This window comes from Oryza sativa, chromosome 4 (assembly GCF_034140825.1).
Source record: "Oryza sativa Japonica Group chromosome 4, ASM3414082v1".
NCBI classification, from domain to species: domain Eukaryota; kingdom Viridiplantae; phylum Streptophyta; class Magnoliopsida; order Poales; family Poaceae; genus Oryza; species Oryza sativa.
In genome coordinates, this window is record NC_089038.1 from 26,228,283 (window position 1) to 26,254,572 (window position 26,290).

Genomic DNA, 26,290 nt, shown 5'->3' on the forward strand with positions numbered 1-26,290 from the left:
TTTGTAATACGGACCCCTTCCCCTATATAAGGAGGGGTCTGGGTGCCTCTAGGGGCACGATTTTTCTCCCAGATCATACGATCAATAATACATTCGGCGGATCAATCCCCGAACAGGAGTAGGGTATTACTTCTTGATTAAGAAGGCCTGAACCTGTATAAAATTCCTTGTCTCTAAAACCATCCACTTTTCCCACCCCTTTTTCCCACCCCTTTTAGTATTGCCGAAATATTGTTTCGACACATCTGTTCATTATGATTGCATTTCAACGTACCAATAGTGGAGCGGCAGCTCATAACACTGCACCCCAAATAATAGTCTCTTGCCAGTAACATCAATACATCCGTTCCTTATTTCCTCCTGTCAGCGCTGAGTGAGAGCATCTCGAAGCTCCGTATGGTGGGATCATCACGTGAGCTCTTACGCGTCTTGGACAACGACGAGGACCTCAGCTCAGCTCCGGCCGACTGAAGCGCCCTTTGGGCAGCGGATGGCCGGCTGCTGCTACTTGAGAATAGGCGGCTTGTGCGATTGGTGTCACTGGGATCTCCACAATTCGGTTTGCTCGACGAAACAACAGCCCGTCTTGACGTGCTCCCGTTCCGCGACAGTGATGTCGGCCTTGTTTTATCTGTATCAGCGGTCTGCAGAACGCATTACAGGATAGTAAGCTCTTTTGTTATCACTGAAGGAATTGATTGTAGTTTCAGAATAATGCATCGACTCCTTACAGCCTTAGATGACATCAGTGAGTCCAGTAGAGTTCTGTGCTTAGTGGGTTCTCCATTTCGGCCAGAACCAGAGCCAGTTCTTCTAGCAAGAGCTTCACCTGCACCAGAGAACCTATCAGGGGTGTCCTGTACCACGTAGGGAGCACAATGTATTCCCAAGCTTATTGCAATCCTCAAATGCACATGAAATTTACAAACCTGTAGTTCTTTCAGTCCGTTCTGCAGAACGACCCACCAACCCACTTGTCTTCCCACTAGGCTGATAGTGAGAAACAAAAGTTATGCATGCTAGGAAATGCATCGCTTATAAAGGGTTTGCGTAAAATAAATAATATACATACTCGTAGTTTGTTATCTCTAATTTGAGGATACTTCAACATGGTCCAGTCAAATACATAATCAAGTTGGTACCCTGAAAGCATGCAGAAGTTATGTCAAAAGTACAGACATAAGGAACTAGCAGTTATATAATTATGCGGCAATAAGCAGACCTTCACGGATAAATAAGTCTCGGAAGAGCTTCTTCAAATAGGAATAGTCTGGCTTATCTTCAAACCGTAGTGATCGGCAATAATGGAAGTATGAAACAAATTCTGATGGATAAGATTTACAGAGGACCTGTTTGAAGTAGTGAAGAAAATCTGATAAACAATTCATTCTACATTTTGGGGAAAAAAAAGTAATGGGACTTCTTTATTGCATTGTCCCTTGATCTAAGAAACAAAGTACCTCAACTGGGGTCAGCATCTTCTTTTCACTGATTCTATCATACTTTTGCTTCTTTGTACCAGCTTTCAGACCTTGCCAAGGAAGACTGACACATCCAAGATGGTAAAAGAATATGTAAAGGTGCCCAAGAAAATAATAATTTAACTGTTACTTGAAAATTTAGTGGAGTATAATTATATATCGCACCTTCCTCTTAAGAAGTACATCAGTACATAACCGAGAGATTCCAAATCATCTCTCCTGCTTTGTTCTGGAAGAAGAAAAGGAAAGAGGTCAAGTCAGGGGAAGTATCATCCATGATCCATCAATCTTTAACCATAATTTTTCCGTTAAGGTTTTCAGATTCATGGATGAATAATTGAATATAGGGTTCAATAGATTGATTGGCTGTAAAGTGGTACTTTTTTAGCTTTTGAAGACTACTAGTGTTGGCATACTTTAAACATATTCAGTAAACACTGGTTTGTCTTTCTTCCTTACTATTCCCCTTGGCTTCTATTATTTATTTTTTTCACATGATGATGATACAGCAATAGATATATAATACACGTATTTGCAGGCCATAAACTCACCAACTCCAAGATGTGTATTAACACTAGCATATCGTGCAGTTCCAGTTAGATTTTTGTTTTCCCTGTAGCAGTACAGAGAAAAGAGATTTAGCTTTCAAATGCAGAACCACAGAGTAAGAAACTAAGAAATGACCATAAGTGGAAATGGAAACAAGTCAACACTCAACGACAACTCACAAAACAGTAGGAGTGTTTTTCTTTTTGTCAAAATGAATCAAACATAAATTCTCGCTGATCCTTCGAATAGTATTTTCAGTAGTTAACATCACTCATTAGTATTCACTAATAAAGATTCGTGGTCAAACAGCTCTCTGGCAAGAGGCGGGTCTTCTACCCTGACCTCCAGAAAAACTGTCACAGGTCGCTAGCTATTTCATCCCTAAAATCAAGTTTATCTACAGGGACGAGTGCATGCATATAATTCACATTATTCATAGCAAAGCACAAGCATTTAACTAGTATAAGAACAGATTGTATTTTACCTATAAGGTATGTGCTTATGTGTTTGGAGATCTCGGTACTTTTTCGCAAGCCCATAATCGATGACATAAACCTGTGATGGAGAGTGCTTTCCTGTGATTAGATGCTATCTTTGTGAGCAAACTGAATATGTATTGCATTCAGCACTAAACTGCCAAAACAAATGGACAGACATATTCATCTAATGGTGCAAACCAATTGCAACGATACATCAGAAATGTAAGTATGTAACAATTAATCTCTTCAAAAGAACTATACTGTACTACCTATAAAGCAGTTGAAATAACTACAAGGTTATACAACAATTACTGTTCAGAACATGAATGCTTCTAGGAGTAGGAGTGTTTTATAGGTAGCACTTGCACAAAATCTCAAGCGTGGGGTGAATGTCATGAATGTCCCGCACATCCATATAGCATGTACATCCTTCTGCTGGAGCTGGATAATAGTAATAACAATAGTAATAGTAACAACAAGATTATACAAACCTGATTTGCTTTACGACCCAAACCCATAAGGAAATTGTCTGGCTTAATATCACGATGAAGGAATCCTCTCGTGTGCATGTACTCTACTCTAGCAATCTGTATAAAATGCAAGGAGGGCATGTTACATTTGATTGAAAAAACTAACCACATGCAGAATGAAGAAATCATTTCCTTTTTGGCTCTATATTATGTCCTTTGGCATGTGATTGCATAATGATCAAAATGAACACACAGATGATAGCATAACAAGGCAGACTCACCATCTGATCAGCAAGCATAAGCACTGATTTAAGAGAGAGCTTTCTGTTGCAGTAGTTAAATAGGTCCTCAAGACTTGGGCCAAGAAGATCGATCACCATTACATTGTACTCCCCCTCAACCCCAAACCACTTAAGATGTGGAATCCCAGCTAAACATTGGGAAAAAAATAAAATCAGTAAAATGCCTGAATGAATGAACTAACCAACTTCTTCTATCGTTATACACTTATACTTACTTCCTCCTTGCAAAAGCATATATAGTTTTGATTCATAGTGTAGCTGAGGATGCCTTGATTTCACAGACTCCTAATAAAAAGTTCAACACACAACACAAGATAGGTCAGCAAGCTGTCTTGCATCCCTAATGCTATCTGGCAAATGCAGAATTGACTGTCATGACACAATATAGCACTGCAAGTCTGAAATTAGACAGGTGAGCTAACTCCAATCATGTCATCCAGACTGATACAAACAGGCGCTAAAAACGCGTCAACATGCTAGTATTGAACTGCACATCACATACCAGTTTGACGGCCACCTCTTCGCTATTCTGTATGTTCACGGCTGCAAACAAATCAAACAATTCCGTCATGAACATGTGAAATGGAGCTTTTGGACATCAAAAACAGCAACATGGAATTGCGCAGACAAACACCCAATCATTTACTCCAAAACATAAACACAGCATCACTACATCGCCAAACGTACCGAGATAGAGCTCCCCGAAGGATCCACTCCCGATCTTCTTCCCGAGCTTAAACTTGCCCCCAATAACGCGCTCCATACTCACTCACAAACCCGAGCACGCGGTCGACTCGCCACCAACTCCCCCCACCCCCCACCCCACCGACAGAGCTCCCCACCTCCCTTCCAGACCCAGATCCCAGCCTCCCGCCTCAAATCACCCCGGAAACCAACCGCATTGCCCGTCCGCCGCTAGATTCGATCTCCCCCGGGACGCGACGAGTGCTCCCCCGCGCCTCCAACCGACGATGCCACCGCCGCACAGCAAGCCACCAGCTTCCTCCGGAAAGAGAAGGGGACGCAGACGCGGCCTCCCAATCGATCGAGGCCAGCGTCGAGAAGGCTTGGGATTTGATTCGCAGGGTTGGACTGATCGATCCGGGAGGACTCCGGGTCGTGGTGGTGGTGGTTGCTTGGGGTTTCTCGCTTTAATCTATGGCGGAATTTTTTGGAATCGGGAGCGAGTTAAAGGGGCGTGTCGGAGAGAGAGAGAGGAGGAGAAGAAGGGGACGCGGAAAAGGTGGGGGAAATGGAGGAGCAAACGCGAGATGGAGGAATAATAAACAAGCCGAGGGGATGATGATATCTTGCTTTGCGATTCGTGTTTTTCGCTCCGGGTTATTCGCCTCGTGCTGTATTCTTGGCTATAGTACGGTTGCGCTTTCGCTACCAGCGATGGGGGAGCTTTTTCACGTAGGTTGTCACGTCCTCATCATCGATAGATATAATAAAAGTTAAGTGTATACCATATATATATGTGTATGAAATACAGGAATAGTGGCGTTTACTATATCCACCCGGTTGGACAAGCATGTGACAACTCCCTGTTTTGCAGCATTTTAATCTATGATTTTTAAGAATTTAGTACTCCTTTCCTTCCGTTCCATTATAAGAGCAGTTGTGGATTTTCATGTTCAACACATGTTTTATTTAATTTTTTTATAGTTAGCATTTTAATTGTTATTAGATGATAAAACATATATAATACTTTATGTGTGACTTACTTTTTTAATTTTTTTATAAACTTTTTAAATAGATCGAGCGGTCAAACATAGGATACGAAAACCGACAACTATACTTAAAATAAGCCAAATGGAGTAAAAGAAAAGGAGTTTCAGGTTACCTAAAGATGCTAGCGTTATAGTATTTCCCAAGATATATTATATGGTTGTATGATTAATACTTATATTTTTAGTACTACATCTGTTTGTTTCATATTGTAAATCGTTTTGACCTTTTTTTAAGTCAAAATTATTTGACGTTGATCAAGTTTATATAAAAATATAACAATATTTTCAACATAAAAAACCTTTTAAAATACATTCAATGTTAGATTAATAAAACTAATTTAGTACTATAAATGTTGTTACATTTTTTGTATAAATTTGATCAAAGTTTTTAATAAGTTTGACTTATAATATAAAACGGAGTAAGTAACGTTTACATTAAGCTCAGACTTAGGTAGTGTTTGGATCCAGGGACTTAATTTTAGTCCCTACATTTAGACACTAATTTAGAGTATTAAATCTAGACTACTTACAAAACTAATTATATGAATGAAAGCTAATTCACGAGACAAATTTTTTAAGCCTAATTAATCCATAATTAGAGAATGTTTACTGTAGCATCACATAGGCTAATCATAGATTAATTAGGCTCAATAGATTCGTCTCGCGAATTAGTCCAAGATTATGGATGGATTTTATTAATAGTCTACGTTTAATATTTATAATTAGTATCGAAACATCCGATGTGATAGGGACTTTAAAAGTTTTAGTCCCATCTATACAGCGTCTTAGGCTTCTTTCGTTGCATGCTTAGGGAGAAATATTTCCAGTGCACGCGAAACGAAAAAGTCCATTGGTTAATTAAGTATTAACTTATTATAAATTTAAAAAATAGATTTACTTGAGTTTTTTAAACAACTTCTATATAATTTTTTTTAAAAAATATATATCATTTAACATTACGATAAACGTGGAAAGAACGGAGCCTTTATTACACTACCGATGGTTGTGGTCTGTAGCTTCATCATTCAACTTTATTTTTATTTTTATTTTTTTTATCGAACAGTATGTTGGACTAATTTGAGGTCTAGCTGTAGCCTAAGCTGTCCGCATACAGGTACTACTACACAGTCTACACATGGGCTGGACCGTGTAAAAATAATGGAGAAATTAATGGCAAGATGTTCGTGCTGAGTACAACAGTATATACTCCCTCCGTACTAAAATCGTTTAATACAATGTTTAACTCAAATCTTAGAAATATAAATAATAAATAACTCTCAATAACTTTGAAAATTTAAAAATTTAAAAATTATATGAATAGATTTGGCTTGAAAAATACTTTCATAAAAGTATACATATATCATGTTTTAATAATATTTTTATAAAAACAAGAAATTAAAGTTGTATTTTAGAGACTGTGTCGCTGTCCTAAACGACTTTTATGAGTACGGAGAGGAAGGAAAATTCATCACATGTTCACATTCCTAGCTTTAATAATTGATCTACTAATACTACAAGTATTCGGCGTTGTTGCGACAATACTAGATAACCAACATATCCTGCTTATGTTCTACATACACGATACTAATGCCATCAAGTTGGCCAAGAGTGGACGGATTGAACTCCTAACAGATTACAGAAATGGTCCTATGTTGAAGTCCAGAGCAGGAAGGCAGATGCATTATGCGTATTTTCCCTAGAATTATGGACATCCACTGCAAACCTGTCGTTGGTGTAACCTTCAAGCAGAGGGTTAGACACAGTGCAATCATATTACTTTTGCATGCATTGGTTAAAAAGACTAACTTTTAAGGATAAATTTAAACGATTGTTTATCCATTTAATCCTTAAAAAATATCTTTTTAGACAGGGAGTATAGCTGGTGATAGATCAAGGCCTTGTTTGGATCCTCCGAGCTATTAAATAGCCCTACGGAATCTTGCTATTTAGGACTATTAAACGTAGATTACCGACAAAACCGATTCCATAACCCCTAGGCTATTTTGCGAGACGAATCTAATGATATATATTAATCCATGATTAGCAGCTGATTACTGTAGCATCACTGTAGCAAATCATGGATTAACATACCTTGTTAGATTCGTCTCGCAAAATAGCCTAGGGGTAATGGAATGGGTTTTGTCAGTAATCTACGTTTAATACTCCTAAATAGCAAGATTCCAGAGGGCTATTTAATAGCCCTCCGGATCCAAACAGGGCCCAATAATAGGTTTGAAAGAAGTTGAGGTCTAGATAATTAAAGATATCACGCGGAATATTTAGGTTAGAGATCAATGCACGTGGAGGTAAATGTTTTCATATGTATGCAGGGCTAATCCTGAGTTTTCAGGGGCATAATGCAATACTAAATATAGGGGCCCTTGATATACTATCAAAATAGCAATCATACGTCATAGTTATATATACGCTTAAAATTGTATCTTAAAGTAAAAAAAACTTCATATATATTACCTTCAAAAATTCTCCAGATGGCGACATGCCCTGATAATTGAGAAAATAACATTATTAATAGTGGTTTAACTCATATAAATTATAAATCCAAATCTAAAATCTTACCAGTTAGTTAATCACGAGTAGCTGGGTGTGCACAAGAAGTGAGTCAGCGGCACTACAGATTAACGCAACTTCATTGTCCAACTGTCCAAGTTCGACCTCTGAACTCTAAACAACTAACATCAGAAGGAAACCTATTAACCTAGCCAAGGTGCAGATCAGCAGATAGCAACAAATATCATGGCAATTCATCTGGCAAAACACGAACTTGGTGCTGTTGCTAGCTGGCTGCTGCTCATCACCTCCTCTTTCATGCAGATGCAGTACTGTAGATCAAACAAATGATTGATTGGTGAATTGACCGTGTCAGTTCGTCACTTCGTCAGGCATTAGCGTCAAGCCCTCCATCAGGGCAGGTTGCAGTTGCACTCGCGCGGTCGCGCCGCGGCGACCGACGGCAAGGCGCGCGGCGCGGATGTGGCAGCAGACCGCCAGCAGGTGGAATGGAGCGGCTGGAGCGCTGGGTGGGGAACGGCCAGACGGGATGACCTGTGGCCCGGTGCTAAGCGTGGAGACGTCACGACGCGCGCGGCGGCAATCTCGCGTTCGTGTACGGCGTACGCGGAGTAGGGAACCATTCAACGATTCTTCGGGCGGCATTGCAAGCTAACATACAGTAACAGGCTGCTGTGCGCTGCGAACCTGCGAGATCTACAATGGCGCCTTGGGGGAGGGAGTTTTTTTGGTTTTTAGATTTTTTTTTAATATTTACAGAAATAATCTATCGACCAAAAAAAATAGCAGAAATAGCCCCTGCCGCTCTAATGGTGGGCGGCAAGCTGACGTAGCAGACGGTGGGTCGACCGCGCCGTCTGCCGCCGTCGGCCAAAATTGCGATTAGGCCCGGCAAGGGGCTAATTGTAATTTTGGCCGCCCATAAAGAGCTTGCGGCCGTACTTTTTCATCTGGGTCCCTTGCCGCCCCAATAAAGGGCGGCAAGGGACCCAAATGAAAAAAGTACGGCCAAAAGATTTTTCTATGTTATGTTAATAATAAATAAAGAAGTATTTATTGGTAAAACTTGTTAATATTGTTATAAAAATGTATTGAAGTTGGTTGTTGCGCAATTTCATATGTTAAGTGAGGTATTATTTTGTACCTTATTCGACGTATTAGTACTCGGATAATTTATATAGGCCTATCGCAGTCTGGGTCGTAGAAACATTATATGGACTTAAACAAGGAGAATTATGTAACATGAAGAAATAGTAGTACAATTTGAACATGATACAACTATTTGCATTGCGGTTACATAGATGATATTAGATTCGAACTAGGAGGGAGGTAGTGCAATAGTTGAACACAACGACGATGTAGTAATGGGACAAGGAAGCATGACAGTAGAAATTTCAATATGCCAAGTTGTCCGATAATAGCTAACCCCTACGTGAGGATCCCTCTCCTCTCTCAAACCGCGCTTTAGTAACCCTGTATTGCTCTGGTAGTTCAAGCTGCACAACACGGCTAGGTGGAGTTAGAACCCTTCTGGTGTCTATCCATTCTCTGTATTGACATCTCCTTGGTGGTTCCTGGGAGGAAAGAATAGATGTAAAGCAAGCAAAGTTAGTAAATGTTGTGAGAAAATAAGGATTCATGTAATCAAAATATTCTTACCATGAAATCGTCGTCAAGAATATTTGGATAAACAAAGAACCTTCGACCCAATGTTGTAGGATTTATGGAACGAAGAACCTGACAACGATCACCACACCTGCATCTTGGACGGGCTTCCCATAGAGGGAGTGCCGTAGTTAGCACCCGCCAGTCGCTCTGTTCACGACATTGTCGTTCATAAGCCGCTTTTCTCTGTAAGTATTGCTCAGTACTTTCGGATGCGAAATACCAGCGACCTTGTAAACAAGTGGTTAGGTCGAGAACGGGATTTTCTGTATCGACCCACTCGATGTATGCGCAAGCCGTAGTGCGGGTCTGCCGAATAGAGTAGTGTTACGAAGAATAAAGCGATTGCCCATACGGAATGAATAAGCATATGCATATAATAAAATACCTCACGGTCATAGTTAGGGCACCTAAAAAAGCGCCTTTCTCGAATATTAGGATTCCTCGAAGCCATTAGTTGGCATCGATCACCGCATAGGCAGAGAGGACGCTGGCACCAAGGTGGTAGTAGGTATACACAAGGATCGCTACGCCAGTTTGGATTCTCAACACCCCGGCGTCTAGCCATTGATGAAAGCCGGTCGGATTTGTAATGAAGCAAGTGGGGAAGAGAGTACTAAATGTGACTGAGTTCTGAAAGATTGTGAGGCCTCACTCGTTAAGGCGACTTATATAGGCGCAAAAAATCGAGTGATACCCCTGACATGTGAACGTGGTGGGGTATGGTAGGTACGCCTGATTGGCGCCGAAAGATACATGCATGATCGGCGCCGAAAGTTACATTGGTCGTATGCGCCAAATGGCGGGCAAATACTCGTATCACACGCGAATAAAGGAGGCTGCATTGGTGCGGCAGAAAGTAGTCGTGCATGCGCCGAAAGGTATCGTGCATGCGCCGAAAGGTATCGTGCACATATAACAACAACGTAGTCATTACACAAGCATACAGTACTGGAAAGTGAAGCAAGTAAACAAAGAGAAGACTGCTCTACTGGCCCTGCCCCGCGCCGCGACCACGCTTGGTCCTCCGGGCCTGTGCTCGCACGTGGTCCTGGGAGTAGGTGAAACGATCCGGTGGCACAGCACGGGTAGCACGAGTGTCCCGCGGAGGAGTGGCCTCCGCCTGGTCCTGCGTCTGCACCGGCGGTGCGCCTCCCAGCTGTGAGGGGCCGATGACGTCCTCTGTCAAGCCTGAAGCGAAGTCGAAGTCAGTGATGTCGAAGAGCAAGGTGGAAGGCAGCAAGCGGTCCGACGAGGTCCCAGCATGGTCCAGTGGTGGACCCTGACTCGACGTGCCGGCTGCCTGTGACGAAGTCCCGGTGTACTGCCAGAACTGCGCTGAGTATGAGGTTGACACAGCTGCCTGAGACGCTGACCCTGCAGCCTGGGAGAAGTGGGCGGCCTGCGTCATAGCGAACTGGGCGAAACCTACACATCGACAACGGGACCCTTGTAAGCTAAGACATAAAATGTATGTAAATTGATTGTCGAAGTAATGTTGTTTTTTTAAGTACCTGTGGGGGGCACAACAGAAGGCCTAGCCGAGGAAGGCGGGGTGCTGAACGGTGCATGAAACCCTGAAGCAATCGGCAAGTGAAACGGCTCACTTATATGTGTGAGGCATGTACAGAAATAGTAATAAAAATACTTACCTCCGTGCGGAGGGGGAGTCGGCCTAGGAACGTGCGTAGCTGGATGGGGACCAGTCGGTACGGGTGGCCGCTGTACAGCTGCGTCTGCCCGAGCAACGTCGTCTGCACGACAGGTGAGCACTCGGAGAATCGAGCGCATCGACTCCACCATCCGCGTGTACGTCGTCAGGTGCTCCTCTACGGGTACCAGAATCGCCGCGCCTAAACGTTGGATCGTCGTTGAACCGTCAACGATCCGGTTGATGTCGTCGACCTGCATGGTTAATTTGTTCGTAAATATTCGTAAAATTTGACGAAGAGAAAGACATGAAAACATAAATGAATAGTGCGATGCAGGGTACTCACAGCACGAGCGAAGTCCTGGTCGCGGTGCTTGGCATAGAGGTCTCTAGTGCTCGCAACGTGGGGCTGCTGCTCCAAGGGAGAGAAGGTGACCCTAGTACGGGTGCGTGGCTGGTACCAGCGTAGGTAGGCCTGGTACGACTCCTCAGTGTGTGGCTCTCCCTCGTGGTCCACGACCTCCTCGGTTGCGAGCAACCAGTCCTCAACAAAAGTCGCCAACTTGGCGGGCCAGTCGCCAGCTGACTGCTGACCCTTGCGCGAGTACCTGCGAATTAATGTGTAATATTAGTGTGAAACGATAGATGTTACAAATTATTGTGAACAGGCAGATTTTAATGCAACAACGGAAAGCGTAGTGCAAGATCTTACCGGTGAACAGCAGCTGGGACGGTGGTCGGAAACGGTACTGGAAAGGGCTGAGGGAAGCCGAACTGCCGCATTACGCAGAAAGGGGCGTGAGGCTCAACGCAGATGTCGAAGACCATCGGAACCGTAGTCATCCAGTACGCCTGGTCCCTGGTGCAGAGTGTGGACAGACCCAACGGCGCACGAGCCTGGGTAGCCGCGGCACTGTAGGGCTCCCACACGATGTCAGTCGGCAGAAGGCGGTCGAACTCCATAACAAACTCAGGATACGACCGCCTAACCTGGACGTGAGCCCATCGGCGCTGCAATACGAGACGATCGATGTGATGTACAATGAACTTAGCAATTAACTTAACAATACGATAAGATCGATGCAACGTACCTGACGACGGCACCACAGAGTACCCATCGTAGGGTAGTCGACCTCTAGTCGCTCCTCGTACAGTGACTCCTCGTACGCGTGCTGGTCCACCTCAGGGCGGCCGATCGCAATCCTCTCAGCTGCCCAGATAGAAAGAAAGAGAGGGCACCCACCAAAGGTCGCGCTGGGATCCGTCTTCGTGCAAGACTCACAAAGTGCATGGTACAGAGCCGCCAATAACGCGGAACCCCAGCTCCACTGAGGCACCTCGCCTACCGCGGCGTCGGCGATGCTCCTGGCGTAGTGCACGAGTCCCTTGTCGACCGCGTGCCCGTGATCGCCACAGAACATCACCCAGCCAAAACGCCAGAGCAAGTACGCCTCCAAACATCGGCTGTAGGAGTACTCGTCGGCCTCCGCCTGTAGCTGCTCAACCTGCAAGCCGTCGATAAAATGTTAGGCACATGAACTGCGGACTAAATATGTAATACGATTGTCATTTCGGTACAAAAACACTCACGGTGAACTGAAGTAGCCACCTCTTCGTAGGTCCGATGTTGCGGTGGTGTGCCAACGGCTCGAGCGGGAGGTGCGGTGCGCGCTGTACTAGTGCGAAACGTGCCGTCAGATCGTCCTGCCAGTCCACAGCCGTGGTCACTGGCCCAACAGCGTCTCCCGCGAGCGGTAGCCCCAACAAGTACGATACGTCCTGTAGGGTAGGGGCTACCTCACCGCACGGCAAGTGAAAAGTGTGCGTCTCTGGCCTCCATCGATCGACCAAAGCTGCTAGGAGGGACCTGTCCACAGTCCATCGTCTGGCCGGGTCCGCGTCGCCGGCCGCAGCCTCCACCAGCCGACACATCGGTAGGAGGCCGGCCTCACGTAGCCTGCAATAACAAATTAATATGTCATTATAAAAAATATTACAGTGCAACTAACTTATAGTAAAACATTGTTCATACCTCTCGACAAAGGAGTCGTGAACCGTGAGTAGCTCACCGCACGTCCGTGCCCGGAACGTCCCAAGCTGAGCCCCCTGCACCGCAGTAAGGTAAGACCGGTGTCGGTGATCTATCGCCGGGTCCAACAACAACTGAGGTGTATCCTGACGTGCCATCTCTGAAAAATATAGTGTTTCGTGTTAGAACAATTCAAAAAATAGTAATGTAAAACAAAAGATAACTTGCAAAATTATAAAATAGTAATAAAATCATGAGATTAATTATGTACAACAAGAGTACAGGCTATTTAAATATAGCAAACGTTACTAATGGTACATAACGATGACGTGCAATTTAACATATATGTAGAGTTCAATAATATAACATAACATTACGTGTCGAAGTCCGACATACATCAGCATACCTAAAGACGTTAGGCGCCTTAGTCCGACGTTACATCACGAGACCTAAAGACATGACATGCCGAAGTCTGACATTACACGACGAAACATAAACACATCGATAAGTTCGAAACGAATTACAAGCAAATCCACATGCCGACATAGAACATAAGAACTACACCACGTAGCCAAACGTGGCACGACGACGCCTAGGACGTGGTCGAGTGGAGGTAGTGCCTTCACCCGTAGGGCGAGCTCCATCTGCTGCTGATCCTGATAGTCCTGCCTCCGCCGCACTTGGTTTCTCCTTGTCTTTAGGACAATGCTTGTAGGTGTGCCCATGTTCATCGCATTTGCTACAACGCTTCACCATGCCAGCCTCCGACTCGTCCATATCGTTGCGGATGCGACGAGTCCTCCTCCTTCCAGCCTTGCCTCGGAGCTTCGATGGGTCAGGAATATTGAGTACTTCATCGTTAGTCTCTGTGAACTCCCCAGCTATGCCGAACCCATAAATCTCGCCGCTCCATGTATGATATATTGCTTGCTTACTGAAGTACTGTGACACATATACTGCATCTGGTATGCCACACTCCGCTGCGGCAGCAATGACATGGGTGCATGGCCTGTGGAGCAGCTTCGGCTTTGCACAAGAGCAATGACATGTGCCGTCGGCTTTGAGAACACACTCCTGCTTCACTCTCTTGCGGTAGATACCCCTGCCTGCCTTATCTTGACATAGTATCTCAAACCTGTGCTGTTGGGTACCTTGCACTAGAGCTCGATGTTTCATGGCCTTTTTACGCAACTCCTCTAGCTTTTTCTGCATGAAAGCTCCAAACAAAATGCTGTTGTTCGGCATAGAGGGAAGAACTGCCTGGAACCGATCCCTAAAATACCTGCATGTCCCATGTAAAATGAACTCCACTATGCCAACTAGTGGCAGTCCACGGACACCGCGCATCACCCAGTTGTAAACTTCTGCCAAATTTGTTGTCATTATTCCATATCTAACACCACCTGTGTCATACGCCTTGGCCCATTTCTCTTTTGGTTCATGCAGAATCCACTGAGAAAATTTCTGAATCTCCAATCCAGTTCTTCTAACCAATGTTGGACTATCCGTTGGGAGAGGTCCAAGAGCTTGAGGAGGGTCAGCAACGGCGGTCGATGGAGCCGCTGCACGCTGATCACTGCATTTGGCTGTCAACTCATCTAATCTCTTCCAAAGCTCATTGAATTTTTTCTCCTGGTTCTGATTGCACAGCCTCTTGAACATGTTCATGAGCTCCTTGTTCTTGAATTGCTTGAAGAAATTAGCTCCCATATGACGCATGCACCACCTACTCTGTACATCTTCCCAAACACCGGGGTATCCTCGTTCCATACTCCCAAACTGCAACTCTTCTATCGCTCGCAGAATGCCAGCGTGCCTATCATGTATCAGGCACACATTTGGCCTCATACCAACAACTTTTGTTTTAACCAATTTCAGGAACCAGTACCAGCTGTCGGTATTCTCACTCTCAACAAAAGCAAATGCCAAGGGCAATACCTGATTGTTCCCATCTACCCCTATTGCTGTTATATCTGGCCCCGATACTTTCCTGTCAAGAATGTCCCATCAATGCAGAGAACAGGACGACAGTTCACGAATGCCATCTTGCATGCATGTAGAGCTAAGAACGCCCTTTGTAGCACACTCTTGCTAGGATGTTCAATTGAGGGGAATTTCTTCACTTCGTAAGAGCTCCCAGGGTTTCTTTCCTCGATAACACCAAGCAGGCGTGGCAAATTGTCATACGAGGCTTCGTAAGTTCCAAATCTCATCTCTATTATTTTCTGTTTGGCCCTCCAGGCCTTGGCATAGCTAATAGTATACTTGTATGTCTCTTCGATGTGTCGGATTATTGACCTTGGTTCATATGTGAGATTATCGATGACATGCGCATACATCTCAGATGCAACAAATGCACAAGTAATGTTCCTGTGGTATTTTTGAACACCAGGTAGAAAACATGTATGCTTGGTAACGACTGACACTGTCCAATAATCCTTCCATTTCCCCTTATACGCGTGCACTCTCCAGGGACAACCATCTTTTTCCTTAACACACCGAACTTCATATTGCGACCGGTTCGACTTGGCAACCCAAAACTCTCTATGAAGTGACACTGCAGAATGTTTTACCGCCTCCTTCATATCTTCTGCTCTACTATAAATCGCTCCCTGAATAACCTCATTTTCTTTGTACTCCCATCTCACACTATCCTCTTCAGAGACGATCAGCCCAGAAAAATCCTCACTAGCCCATTCTGCTGGATTAATATCCGTCTCATCATCTGACGAATCACCTTCCTCTACACGCTCGTTGTCAGAATCCCCCTTCTCCATTTCATCCACAATGGCACCGACAGTCTCCCCCTCGTCGGCCACTCCACCTGGTTGAATGCCCACTGGAGCTACTACGCCCCCGTCCTCTCGTGCGTTGACCTCCTCCACAGAAGTCACGTTTACTTCAGCACTTGGTCCCTCGCCATCATCCATGTTCATCTGCACACCTGGATCCTTCGGGTGAACAAACGGAACCAAAGATAGAGGCCACCCGCGTTGCAATGCATTTTCCAAATACCATCTCCACACTCGAGAGTTTTGAACTGGCATTAGTTCCCAATAAAAACCCTCAGTTGCCCGACTTACTATAACATTGATTGTTATGTCACTTGTCTGTGGATCAACTCTCAAGCCCCTCATTAACTATCCTTTTATAGAAGGTACACTCCTCTCAGCCGGTCTATCAATTCCCCTTTCTGATACAATAAAATCTGACAGATCTACCCCAGTTGGCCCGTAACGGACGTTTCCTGGTCCATGGTAAACTTGGAATATTTGTTTGTTCGACATATCTGTCAACGAAATAACTAGATCATATTACTCTTTCATGCAATAAACATCTACAACGTAATATATTCTTGTGTAAGCCAATGCAACGGTAATGTATTGATTCCAAACTAGCAGATCTACGTAGTTACCGATATCTACAATACGCACTTCTAGATTAGTACAACTAAAACCCTAAAAATATAATGCATTTATTCAAACAAATTTTTAAAGAATACACACTATTTAACTCAATAGTCACATATAGGATCTATAAATATTACCTGAAATCGGCGTCTGAATCCGGCAGGGCTTCGCCCCTTCTTCTCTTCTCCTCCCCTCTCTTCTTTTTTTTTCACTAGAATTGAGGAGAGAAGAATGAGGGCTGGGGGCTGGGCAGCAGGCCTTTGAGGCGGGGCCTGCCGCCCGGCTAGAGGGCGGCAAGGGGCCACCTGCAAAATAGCCGGCCCCGACTGGCTTTTTTGCATTCGGGCCCCTTGCCGCCCCACCAGAGGGCGGCAAGGGTTTTCCTGAAAAAAACCCTCCCTCCGTCACCGCCCGTTCCTCCCCCGTTTGCCACGTCAGCTTGCCGCCCCAGAGGTGGGCGGCAGGGTCTATTTTTGTAATTTTTTTGGCCGATAGATTATTTCTGTAAATATTTTTTAAAAAAAATCTAAAACCGAAAATAAGTTGGGGGAGGTGGGGGGCCCTACGATTTGGGGCCCAAGCGGTGCGGCCGCTCGCCTCCCGTATGGCCCAACCTGTTTGTGCGTATGGAGAGCATTTGTACTGGAGTCCAACTTGTATGGGGATATTGCTTTTCTAGTTTGATAAGTTTCCTACTGTGATTAGAAGTCCTTGTTTTAATTGGATTCATAGCTATCGGCAGCTATATTATAGATATAAATAGAAGAGTGTTGAGCCTAGAAAAAAATGACTGTTTTGGAGAGAAAAGTTAGAGTTATTTCAAGACTTCAATTCTAATTCGTGAGTTGAGAGAAAAGTACTTTAAGATGCACTTTGTAAACACATTAATATAATAAAGTTGATCTACTTTTAAGAATCTAGTCTATACATACTTTTTTTTTCTAGATCCGACGATTCTGGTATATGATCCTACGCTATTAGCCTACCTGATCTTTTTTGCGGCAAGCTTTTAATTCTGCAGGGCTTCAGAAGTCCGATCTGCAATATATCTCGTCTCTCGACCATCAGGCATCTCATGGAGAACAAACACCAAGACACCTGGGACGCGGATGTCCTTCGTTCGGGAATAATTGGATGGCGTATGAAAAATTCTTCCTTGTTCGAATTTGCTTGTTTGTTAGCAAGATTTTTAGAGAGAATTTTTAATTCTAATAATTACTTTGTCCCATCTGTCTCTTGTCTCTCGCTAAGCAGTTGTTGGTGTTATGATGTTAGCCTCTCCCATGTGTGTTCTCTTCTCGGGTAATCCTGCATATGACCACTACTCCATGAAGCTCGCTAGCATCGATGGCTTTGATGGCAAGATGGCGGCGTTCAACTTGACTCTGTTGGTAGGGAGCAGGCGCTGGTTTGTGAAGAACTGCTTCAGCCACGGCCAGGTGACCGTGTCATACGCCGGCGTCCCGATGGGCGAAGGGCGCGTCCGCGGCGGCGGCTTCTGCGCAGAGCCGAGGAGCGAGGAGGAGGCGGAGGTGAGCGCGGTGGCGCGCGGGCGGCAAGGCGGGCACCGTGCCGCTGCCCGACAACCTGAGGAGGCGCATGGAGGCCGAGCTGCGGTGGGGGGCCGCGGAGTTCGACGTCGAAGCCAGGCTGTTCCGCAACGGCGGCGACACGCGCGGCTCCGTCATGCTCTTGTGCAAGGTTGGATTGTTGCACGCGCCGCCGCGGTCTTCGCAATGTCAGGCCTTCACTAATTTCGTTTTCGAGGTATAGAAACAATAAATTTCACAAAACCTCCAGAGTAAGGGCACCAGTAATGTAAAACCCATAGATTATGATTTGTCTAGTAAAACCTAAGTTGTGGGAAGCAAAACCCCGGTTTAATTTAAGCTCTTCTATCATTTACTAGATGATATGCCCATGCGTTGCAACGGGTAAAAACATTTTTAAATCGCATATGGCCAAAGCTCTTTTTTTTTTCATTCATTTTCAGTCCAAGCCTATGCCCGCTATCTCTCTCTGCTCGGCCTGCCTCTATTTGACCTAGTCCACAATGAAGTTGTAGTCCTAGCTTACATAGCCATCTGTCGTCTTCAACAACGGGTAAAAATATTTTTGGATCGCTATACATTATACTCTTTGGTTTTGGGCTAAAATCTTATTCCTTCTTTCCTTTTCAATCCCACAACCCGTTATCTCTCTCTGCTTGGTCTGCCTCTCTTTTACCTAGCTCACGAGTGGAGCTGTAGGCCTAGCCGAGAATGTCGTCTTCAAACTCTGGAAGAGCGTCCGTATCATGCTAGAACTTATCCTCCCCATCAAATCGGATTGATCTCTCAAAATTGGTCGAGGGCTTTTGATACACTCGATCTACTCTTTTCGTTTTTATCAAAATATGAGTAAATCCATAAAACTTAGGATTAAAAACGGTGACTTTGGAGATTAGATCCGCTAAATTAAAACGGAATTAAAAGGAAAAATACGGAAAAAAAGAGACGGACGAAAAAATACCGGAAACCTTACGTATTTTTTAATTAGATATAGATTTGGCTAATGAATTTATGCACAACAAGAAGTAATAATTGTAATAAAATGATATGATATAGTTTTAGGTGAACATTTACCATGTTTATATCAACTTTTGTTATTGGTATTATGAATTTCGTGCGTGTATATAGTCGACTATTGTATTACTATTAGTGGAGATTACATCGAATTATTAAGGGCCTGTTTAGATTGTAGCCAAAATTTTGGCAAGATTTCTTATGTATTTACTAAATTTGGCAACAAACTAAACGTAGACATTTTTTTTACAACTTTGCTAAAAAATAGTATGCTTGAAAATGGTATCAAAGTGAACATGCCCTAAGAATTGTGCAGCGCGAAGCTGACAAATAGCTAGTATAGATGGAAGGGATATAGTTTTAGAGCCTAATCTATACTCCTTTAAAAGAAGGCAATGACCATCAACTCTCTTGTAATTTTTGGAGACCCTGTTCGGTCGCTCACTTGGTGTGCCCTTATGGACGGACCTGGCTCCAGGGGTCTTCAAGGTTGGTGAAGACGATGCTAAAGGAGAGTTTCTGAAGCTAACGATTGTGATAGCAAGGTGAGGCTGAGCTCTAGTGGAGAGGTAACGGTGAATGGAGAAGCTTCGAGCAGTGGAGAGAGGAAGAAGGTGAGGGGTGTAGGCCAGGCAATTGTCTTCAATGGGCTCAATCACAACTCCTTGGAGGCGTGTGAGGAGGCCAAGATTGTGGTGGCAGAGATCGAAGGGCTATGTGTACCTGAGCTGGCAGCATCGTCCATGGTCCACCCTAGCTTTGCACCGATATGCTTCATCCTTAACTTCATGGCCACAATCATCGCCAACGAATCCGGGCGTGCTCCGCCGCATCCACCCTTTCTTCTCTTTCTCCAAAGCCATAAATTGTTGTCGTACTTCGCCACTCATAAAGTAGAGCTTGTCACCACCCACTGCGCTAACTGCCACTATTGCTGACCTTTAGAGATCGAACCATGCCACAACCTTCGCCGGAGACCGCGCCAACAACCTATGAGCTTTAAGCCGCCACTTCTCCCTCTCGGTTTATGTAAGTCATCACCGAGCATCACCCATGTTCCACGCAATGGCCCCACCAAGATGCTAATCAGTGTGCCTTTGCATCATTTGGCTGCGCCGTTGTCCGTCGTCACCACTGCTCACCATCAGAGCCAATCAACCAATCTTACTCTCCGATCTCCGTGTTTGTTTGGAAACATAATAGAGAGGGAAAAAAAGGACGATGAAAATATTGAACAATATGTGGGGGCAATGTATTTTTTTTATTGTAATGATATGTAAACATCACGTAGATGTTACGTCGTATGAAGACCTATCTACGTGCCACATAGGCGCTGTATAGGATGGAACCACCGTCGAAGCCACTCGAAAAAGCAAAGCGAACCAATTTTGATAGGGGAGAAAATCCTCCCATCTGATTTTGCTTCTAAGAGACGAAAATTGGGGATATATATACTTGAGGAAGGCGAAAATGAACTTTTTCTTAAATACTACTCCCTCCGTTTCACAATGTAAGTCAATCTAGCATATATATCTAAATACATCAATATGAATGTGAGAAATGCTAGAATGACTTACATTGTGAAACGGAGGAAGTAGTGTTCTTGCATGTACGTTACAACCGGATTAGAATTATAGGGTTTAGTTTTTTTTTCTCCTACGTACCTGCTCTTTTTTGGTTGATTTTTGCATGGAGATACCAAGTTTTGGGTAGGGTGATTTTTTTAGACGTTTTTTATGTGAGGGGACTACGATGGTGAAAAAGGAAGAGGCCACGATTCCGCTTTTTGAAGGCAGTAAAGATTATAGCGTGCACTACTTGGACTGCTAGCTCAGGGTGACGTTCGACCCATGATAATCGTTGGGCCTCTATCAAGATCGACTTCCTGTGGCAGATGGCTCAAATGGCCATATAGTGATTAAGACCAATTTAAAGATCGAATCGACTCAAACAGATCTCCGATTCAAACTCTTACTTTTATTAGGTGCGCTGTTTTCCTCACGCCGCGTTGTAGGCGACGGCCGAATCTCACAGCCTGCACCTAATCAACGTGCGCCACGCCGACTGATCGGCGACCATGGAAGAAAACCTCTTACCCTGCACGAGGGACGACGAGAAGCTTTTGCCACGCCGCCAAAATCCTATGGCCGGTTGCTTGGTCGCCGGCGCCGTCACCGCGATCTTCCTCGTCCTGCCCGTGGTGTTGATCATCCAGCAGTTACTCTTCGCGGACTTCACCCCTCCTCCGAGACCGGAGACATCCGTCGTCGTGGATTCTCCGGCCTCGACGGCGCCGCCGCCCGCGTCCCTAGGGCGTTCAACCTCTCGCTGAGCGTCGACAACCCCCGCGGCAGCACGTTCGACGTGTGCGTGGGCGGCGAAGCGGCCGTCCTCTACGACGGCGTCCCGCTCGCCACCGGCCTCGCGGAGGGTCGCTGCGTGCCGCCCGGCGGCGCTTGGCGCGGGGCCATACACGCGGCGAGCGGGGGCGTCGGTCTCCCTCCGGAGCTGGCCGCGCTCATGGCTACCGAGAAGCGCGACGAGGGCGACGTGAAATTGGAGGTTCGCCTCATCTCTCTCAACTACGGCTGGTACGTGAGGTGCACCCCGAGCCTTGTCGGCGGTGCAGCCTCGCCAATCCCTTGCACTGGACACATACTCAAGGACCAATCTGACGGTATCAGGAGAGTGATCAGGGATTGAATTGAAGAACAACTCACACGGAAGAATCTTCTTTTTCTTAAGATTTCGATAGAGCTTTATGTTGATTCGCCTCGATCTAATCTTCATTAGCTTAGGGTATATATTATGTACAAAGTGATGTGTTGTCTAGCACTCTAGCCTAAGGGGAAACTCTAACCTTAGGGATATACCACAATCACACCTAGAGTTATCAACTCGACAAATTTGTTGATATATGTAAAATAAAGAAGAAAGAAACATCGATGTTAAGCAGGCTCCTAGAGTTATCAACTCATGAGTTATCAACAATGTGCTCCACGAAAATCTCCCTTCTCAAAGGATATCTCTCTTTCTTAGCGAGTTTCTTTTGGTGCGTCCTTGATGCCGTGACCTTTGTGGGGGCACCGTTTTCATAGTCTCGTCTTTCCAATGTTGTCGTAGGCCCGGCGACGATCGGCCATGCATAGAGGGAGTCGTTTTGGTGCTAGGTTCTTCTCTTAGTGGTTTATGCTTGTGTAGTTAGCACATGGTTTTTGGTCGTGCAGTTCCGACCTCGACAGCTTCTATCGTTTTTTTCTTATAACTTTCTGTCTTCCCAGCCAAAAAAAAAATCCCTTCTCCATCTCATCCAGAGTCCACACTGGCGGTGCTCTAGTCTAATCCCCTCCTATTCCCCACTCCCTCGACACCTTCCTTCGCATGTGTTATGGCCCAATCCCCTCCTCTTTCTCCTTTCCTCAACGCCCTCCTTCACCGTTTTTCACACCGACCGTGTGTCACAACCCCACACCATATGTAGTGGAGAAGAGAGGGGCCACAATCATCATCTTCCATGATGGGCGGGACTGTGACGACTCACATAGAGAAAGCGGTATCGGGCCAAAAAGGCAAAAACATGAACCATATCGTCAATTGAATGGTATGACGTTCCCTAGTTGGAGTTGCTCTCAAACTTATAACTCCGTTTTTCCAATGCAAAACACTTGAATCCAAAAGAATGGGAGCAGATTATATGATGGGATTAACCTTGCTCACAACATAAACAAACTATACTAATGCAATTCTAATACCAGGAATACTAGTGGACGATATCACCCTCCTGCGCGCTGCTCGCATCCTCACCCACCGCTGTTGCCAGGAGCTTCGCCTCCCCTCGGTTCGACAAAGGAGCTCGTCGACTCAGCGGCTGATGAGCTTGTCTAAGCTCGGTGGCGAAGGAGCTTGTCCAGGAGGTCCTTGCTCATCAGCCTCGGCGAAGGAGTTCATCCATGAGCTACATCTCGAGGATTAGAGCCTAGAGGAGAGTGGTCACGATGTCTCTATAGATCTGGCAGTACCGAGGATTCTCATCCGTTAGATCTGGCTCAATGGATGGCTCTGATTATAAGTACAGGGAGATACCCACAGTTATGATGGACGGTAAAAAAAAAACTCGCAAAAATAACATGGTTGTTGACTTATAGCTGTCCAACAATGAGAAACACATACTTGAAGTCATTGAATCAAAAGGCATGCGTGCAAATTAAAACATGGACGTGATTACTCGTCGATGATAATCATATACTATAGCACGATCACCCTACAAGGCGAAGGCTGCGACGACGGCGGCGGCTCATCCAGCTTGACCCGACACGACAGCAACCTTTTGTCGTCCTTCATGCTGCGGCGCTCAAGCACGAGATCGACGTCAAGCTCCGCAGCCCGCGACCGCCGCTCCGACGCCATGCGGTGGCGCAGCTCGTCGGAGAGCCCCACCTCGATGCCGACGGCGACCATCCTCACGAGCGCGTCCTCGTGCTTGCCCACGCAGAACCCGGGCACGCGGCCCCAGGCGAGCACCGCGCCGGCGTAGGAGACGGCCACCGTCCCGCGCTCTTGGCAGATCCCTTCCCACGCCGCCGTCAGCCGGCTGGCCGGCCGGTCGCCGGAAGCGAGGAGCGTGAGGTTGAACGCTGGGGAGACGGTGGGCGGCGGGGTCGGGCCGCCGTCGTCGAGTCCGTCGAAGCCCGCAAGATCGATGTCTCTGCATCCTGGTCCGACGTCATGGCAGATTGCTGGGGTGCAAGACACGCAACTATGAAAGACGGATAAATTTGCAGCAGGCGCCGATAGATTACGCACAGAAATTATTGGGTGTAGTAGTACGTACTATGATTTATCGGACGGAGTTTGTTACTACCTTGTTTATGGCTGGTGGACTCCATCTTGGTTTCAGTTTTGTTTATAGCTGATGGACTACATCTTCGATACCCAGTTAAAGTCGGCTAGCTACGTATACGCGACGGCCTAGCCTTTCCCGATTCAATCATAGCATATAGTCAGGCTTATGTTTTTTTATATAAAAACATCACAGTGCTTTAGCATATAGTCAGGCTTACGTTTTTACAGAAATATTACAGTGCATTTTTTTGGGAAATTATGTTGTGGAAACTGGAAAAGGCATTGGAAAAGAGCACAATAACAGTGGCATTGTGGTAAACGCTTAGGATGAATTTTCGTAATGATGGGGAATTGGAACATCTAACACCATGGTCAGCCACGACGAAAGAATTCACACAACATATGGCATACTATCTTAGATTCTGAATAGAATTTGTGGCACAAGGTCTAAACACAGGAGTTCAAAACTTAAATTTTTCATGAGATCCCAATAACAGTGGCTGGCACAATGTTTCATATTTAGGGACATCAAACATCATTGATCAAAATCTCAACTGATCACCACCAAAATGATCTACGCAGCAGCCTCCTTCTTAAGCTTAGCAAGCTCCTGTCTGATAGCGCCGCCACGCTGTTCATATGCCAATCAGAGTATTAGAGGGTGTATGAACAAAACCTTCAATAAAGGTACTATTCGAGAGTGTAGAGCGGAGTATCACCTTGATCTTCGCCAACATAACCTTGAACCTGTCAAAGTCGTTGAGGGATGCTCTCCTCTTCTGGACAATCAGTTTCTTACCCCATGAGCTGTTCTCCCACTTGTTCTTCACATCTGTAATCAGGATGGCATTCAATTAAAACTGCACTTAACAGTGGAAAAAAAGTTCATAGCCGAAGAATGGTTCATCACCAGCTTCCTCCATTGCCTTAATCAAGGTGGTCTTCTTAGGGACACGCTTGATGTCAATCTTAATGTCAGTCAGAGAAAGCCGCTTGAAGTTTATCTGGCAGCGGACCATATCAGGGGCATCCACAAGTGCCTGAAATCACAAAAAGCAAAGGCATATAGCACTTAAAATCTCAAAACATAAAGTAATAAATTTATAATGAGCAAGTCTAGAGATGAAGTGGAAACAGCTAGAATCAATGGAAAACTCATACTGTGGCATTGATTTAATTACTCATACTATGAGGTAACAAAGTTTATGTTGATACCACATAGAGAGGTCATATTGAGAAGTGACTAATAGTAGTTTCTGTGGGGACAGATAGTGGGCATATTAATTAAACATAATCAATCCATATTTTTATAGACCAATTTGTATACAGAATAAATTATAATCCAAATACGCAGCATAAAACTTCACAACGGAACATAAAAGCATCATCCTTACTAAAGGAAATCTTGCCAAGGGCAAGAACTAAAAAATTGCCATGTGAACTGATTTGAAATAATCTACCAATACCATGTATCATCACCAAATTAACATCAGAAAATCATTACAAACCACAATAAAACATTCCAGAAACCTTTGTGAGCTAAATTTCACAACATAAATCAAGCTGGAGCAAAAAGATATTGACACATGAGCTACTGTTTTAGTAGAACTGGTGGAAGGAAAACAATCCAAGCACACTTTTTCCATTCACAAGGTTCCGATTGTCGCTCAATAAAAAGGTCATCGTAGATGTTACTAGGAGGCAGTGCCCAAGGAAAAGAAGGGGATTTATGATCAAGCCTAACACCAAATTGCTAAAAAGATCCAAGCACGGCTAAAAAGAGCTAGCACATTGGGATATCCAATGCAAAACTGCCATTGGGATAGCCAATGCATGAGCTAGCACGGCTTCACGGTATCCTATATTACCAATCATTTCAACACACAATGCTAACCACCGAATGTAATAAGGAGCTAAAAGCATAAGGCTCGATCACTTAACAGATAAATCCTAAGTCCAGGCAAAGATTGCGCTCGAAACTATGCAGCCCAAGAGTAACTCAGGAACTGAACTCATATCCACACATCAGCACAGGCGTATCAGCAACAACCAGGGTGAGGGAGACAGATCTAACTCACCCTGTTCTGGTCGACGACATCGACAATGACGACGAGGCGGCCGTAGTCCTTGCCGTAGTTCACCAGGGCCACCCGCCCGATCTCCACGAACCTCTTGAACGGCTGCACAGCACAAGCACAGTAACAACGCGCGCATCAGCACATACCGACGAGACGACGGGCAAGATTTCGCGACAGCTCCCTACCATTTCCGCGGGGAGGAGGCGGCTGATGCTGCGGCGGCGGCGACGAAGCGGCGGCGAGACGAGGGGAGGGGAGGCGCGCAGTGCGGCTAGAGGAGAGGAGGGTTCAGATGTGGTGGGTCTATATAGCGGAGGGGGCGGATCTGCGTGAGCCGGTGGATCTCGTGGCGAGGGATTCCTGTCCGTCCGATTTAGGTTAGAGCTGTTGCGGAGGTTTTGTAGGGGTGGTGGACTGGGCCACGGCCCATGGGAGGGCTGAGTGGAGATTTTGGGCTTCTTTTGGACTCTCCATGCTGATTTCTGTTGGGCCTAAAGGTTGAAATGCT

General features: G+C 45.2%; 2 protein-coding genes across 2 annotated transcripts; both read right to left on the bottom strand.

Annotated features, from left to right (window-relative positions):
• Positions 1 to 212: 212 nt before the first annotated feature.
• Positions 213 to 4,535, bottom strand: LOC4336396 (casein kinase 1-like). The gene is made up of 14 exons (XM_015778427.3): positions 3,969 to 4,535; positions 3,784 to 3,824; positions 3,497 to 3,566; positions 3,261 to 3,409; positions 3,001 to 3,096; positions 2,515 to 2,585; positions 2,033 to 2,094; positions 1,647 to 1,710; positions 1,461 to 1,545; positions 1,223 to 1,349; positions 1,073 to 1,143; positions 930 to 990; positions 732 to 829; positions 213 to 644 (listed from the first exon to the last, which is right to left on the bottom strand). The coding sequence occupies exons 1-14, from the start codon at positions 4,042 to 4,044 to the stop codon at positions 351 to 353; spliced, it is 1,365 nt and encodes a 454-aa protein (XP_015633913.1). The 5' UTR covers positions 4,045 to 4,535; the 3' UTR covers positions 213 to 350.
• Positions 4,536 to 24,094: 19,559 nt separating this feature from the next.
• LOC4336397 (large ribosomal subunit protein eL14z) lies at positions 24,095 to 26,152 on the bottom strand. The gene is made up of 5 exons (XM_015781361.3): positions 25,968 to 26,152; positions 25,783 to 25,884; positions 24,615 to 24,744; positions 24,424 to 24,536; positions 24,095 to 24,335 (listed from the first exon to the last, which is right to left on the bottom strand). Exons 1-5 carry the CDS (start codon positions 25,968 to 25,970, stop codon positions 24,279 to 24,281), a joined length of 405 nt encoding a protein of 134 aa, XP_015636847.1. The 5' UTR covers positions 25,971 to 26,152; the 3' UTR covers positions 24,095 to 24,278.
• Positions 26,153 to 26,290: the final 138 nt, after the last annotated feature.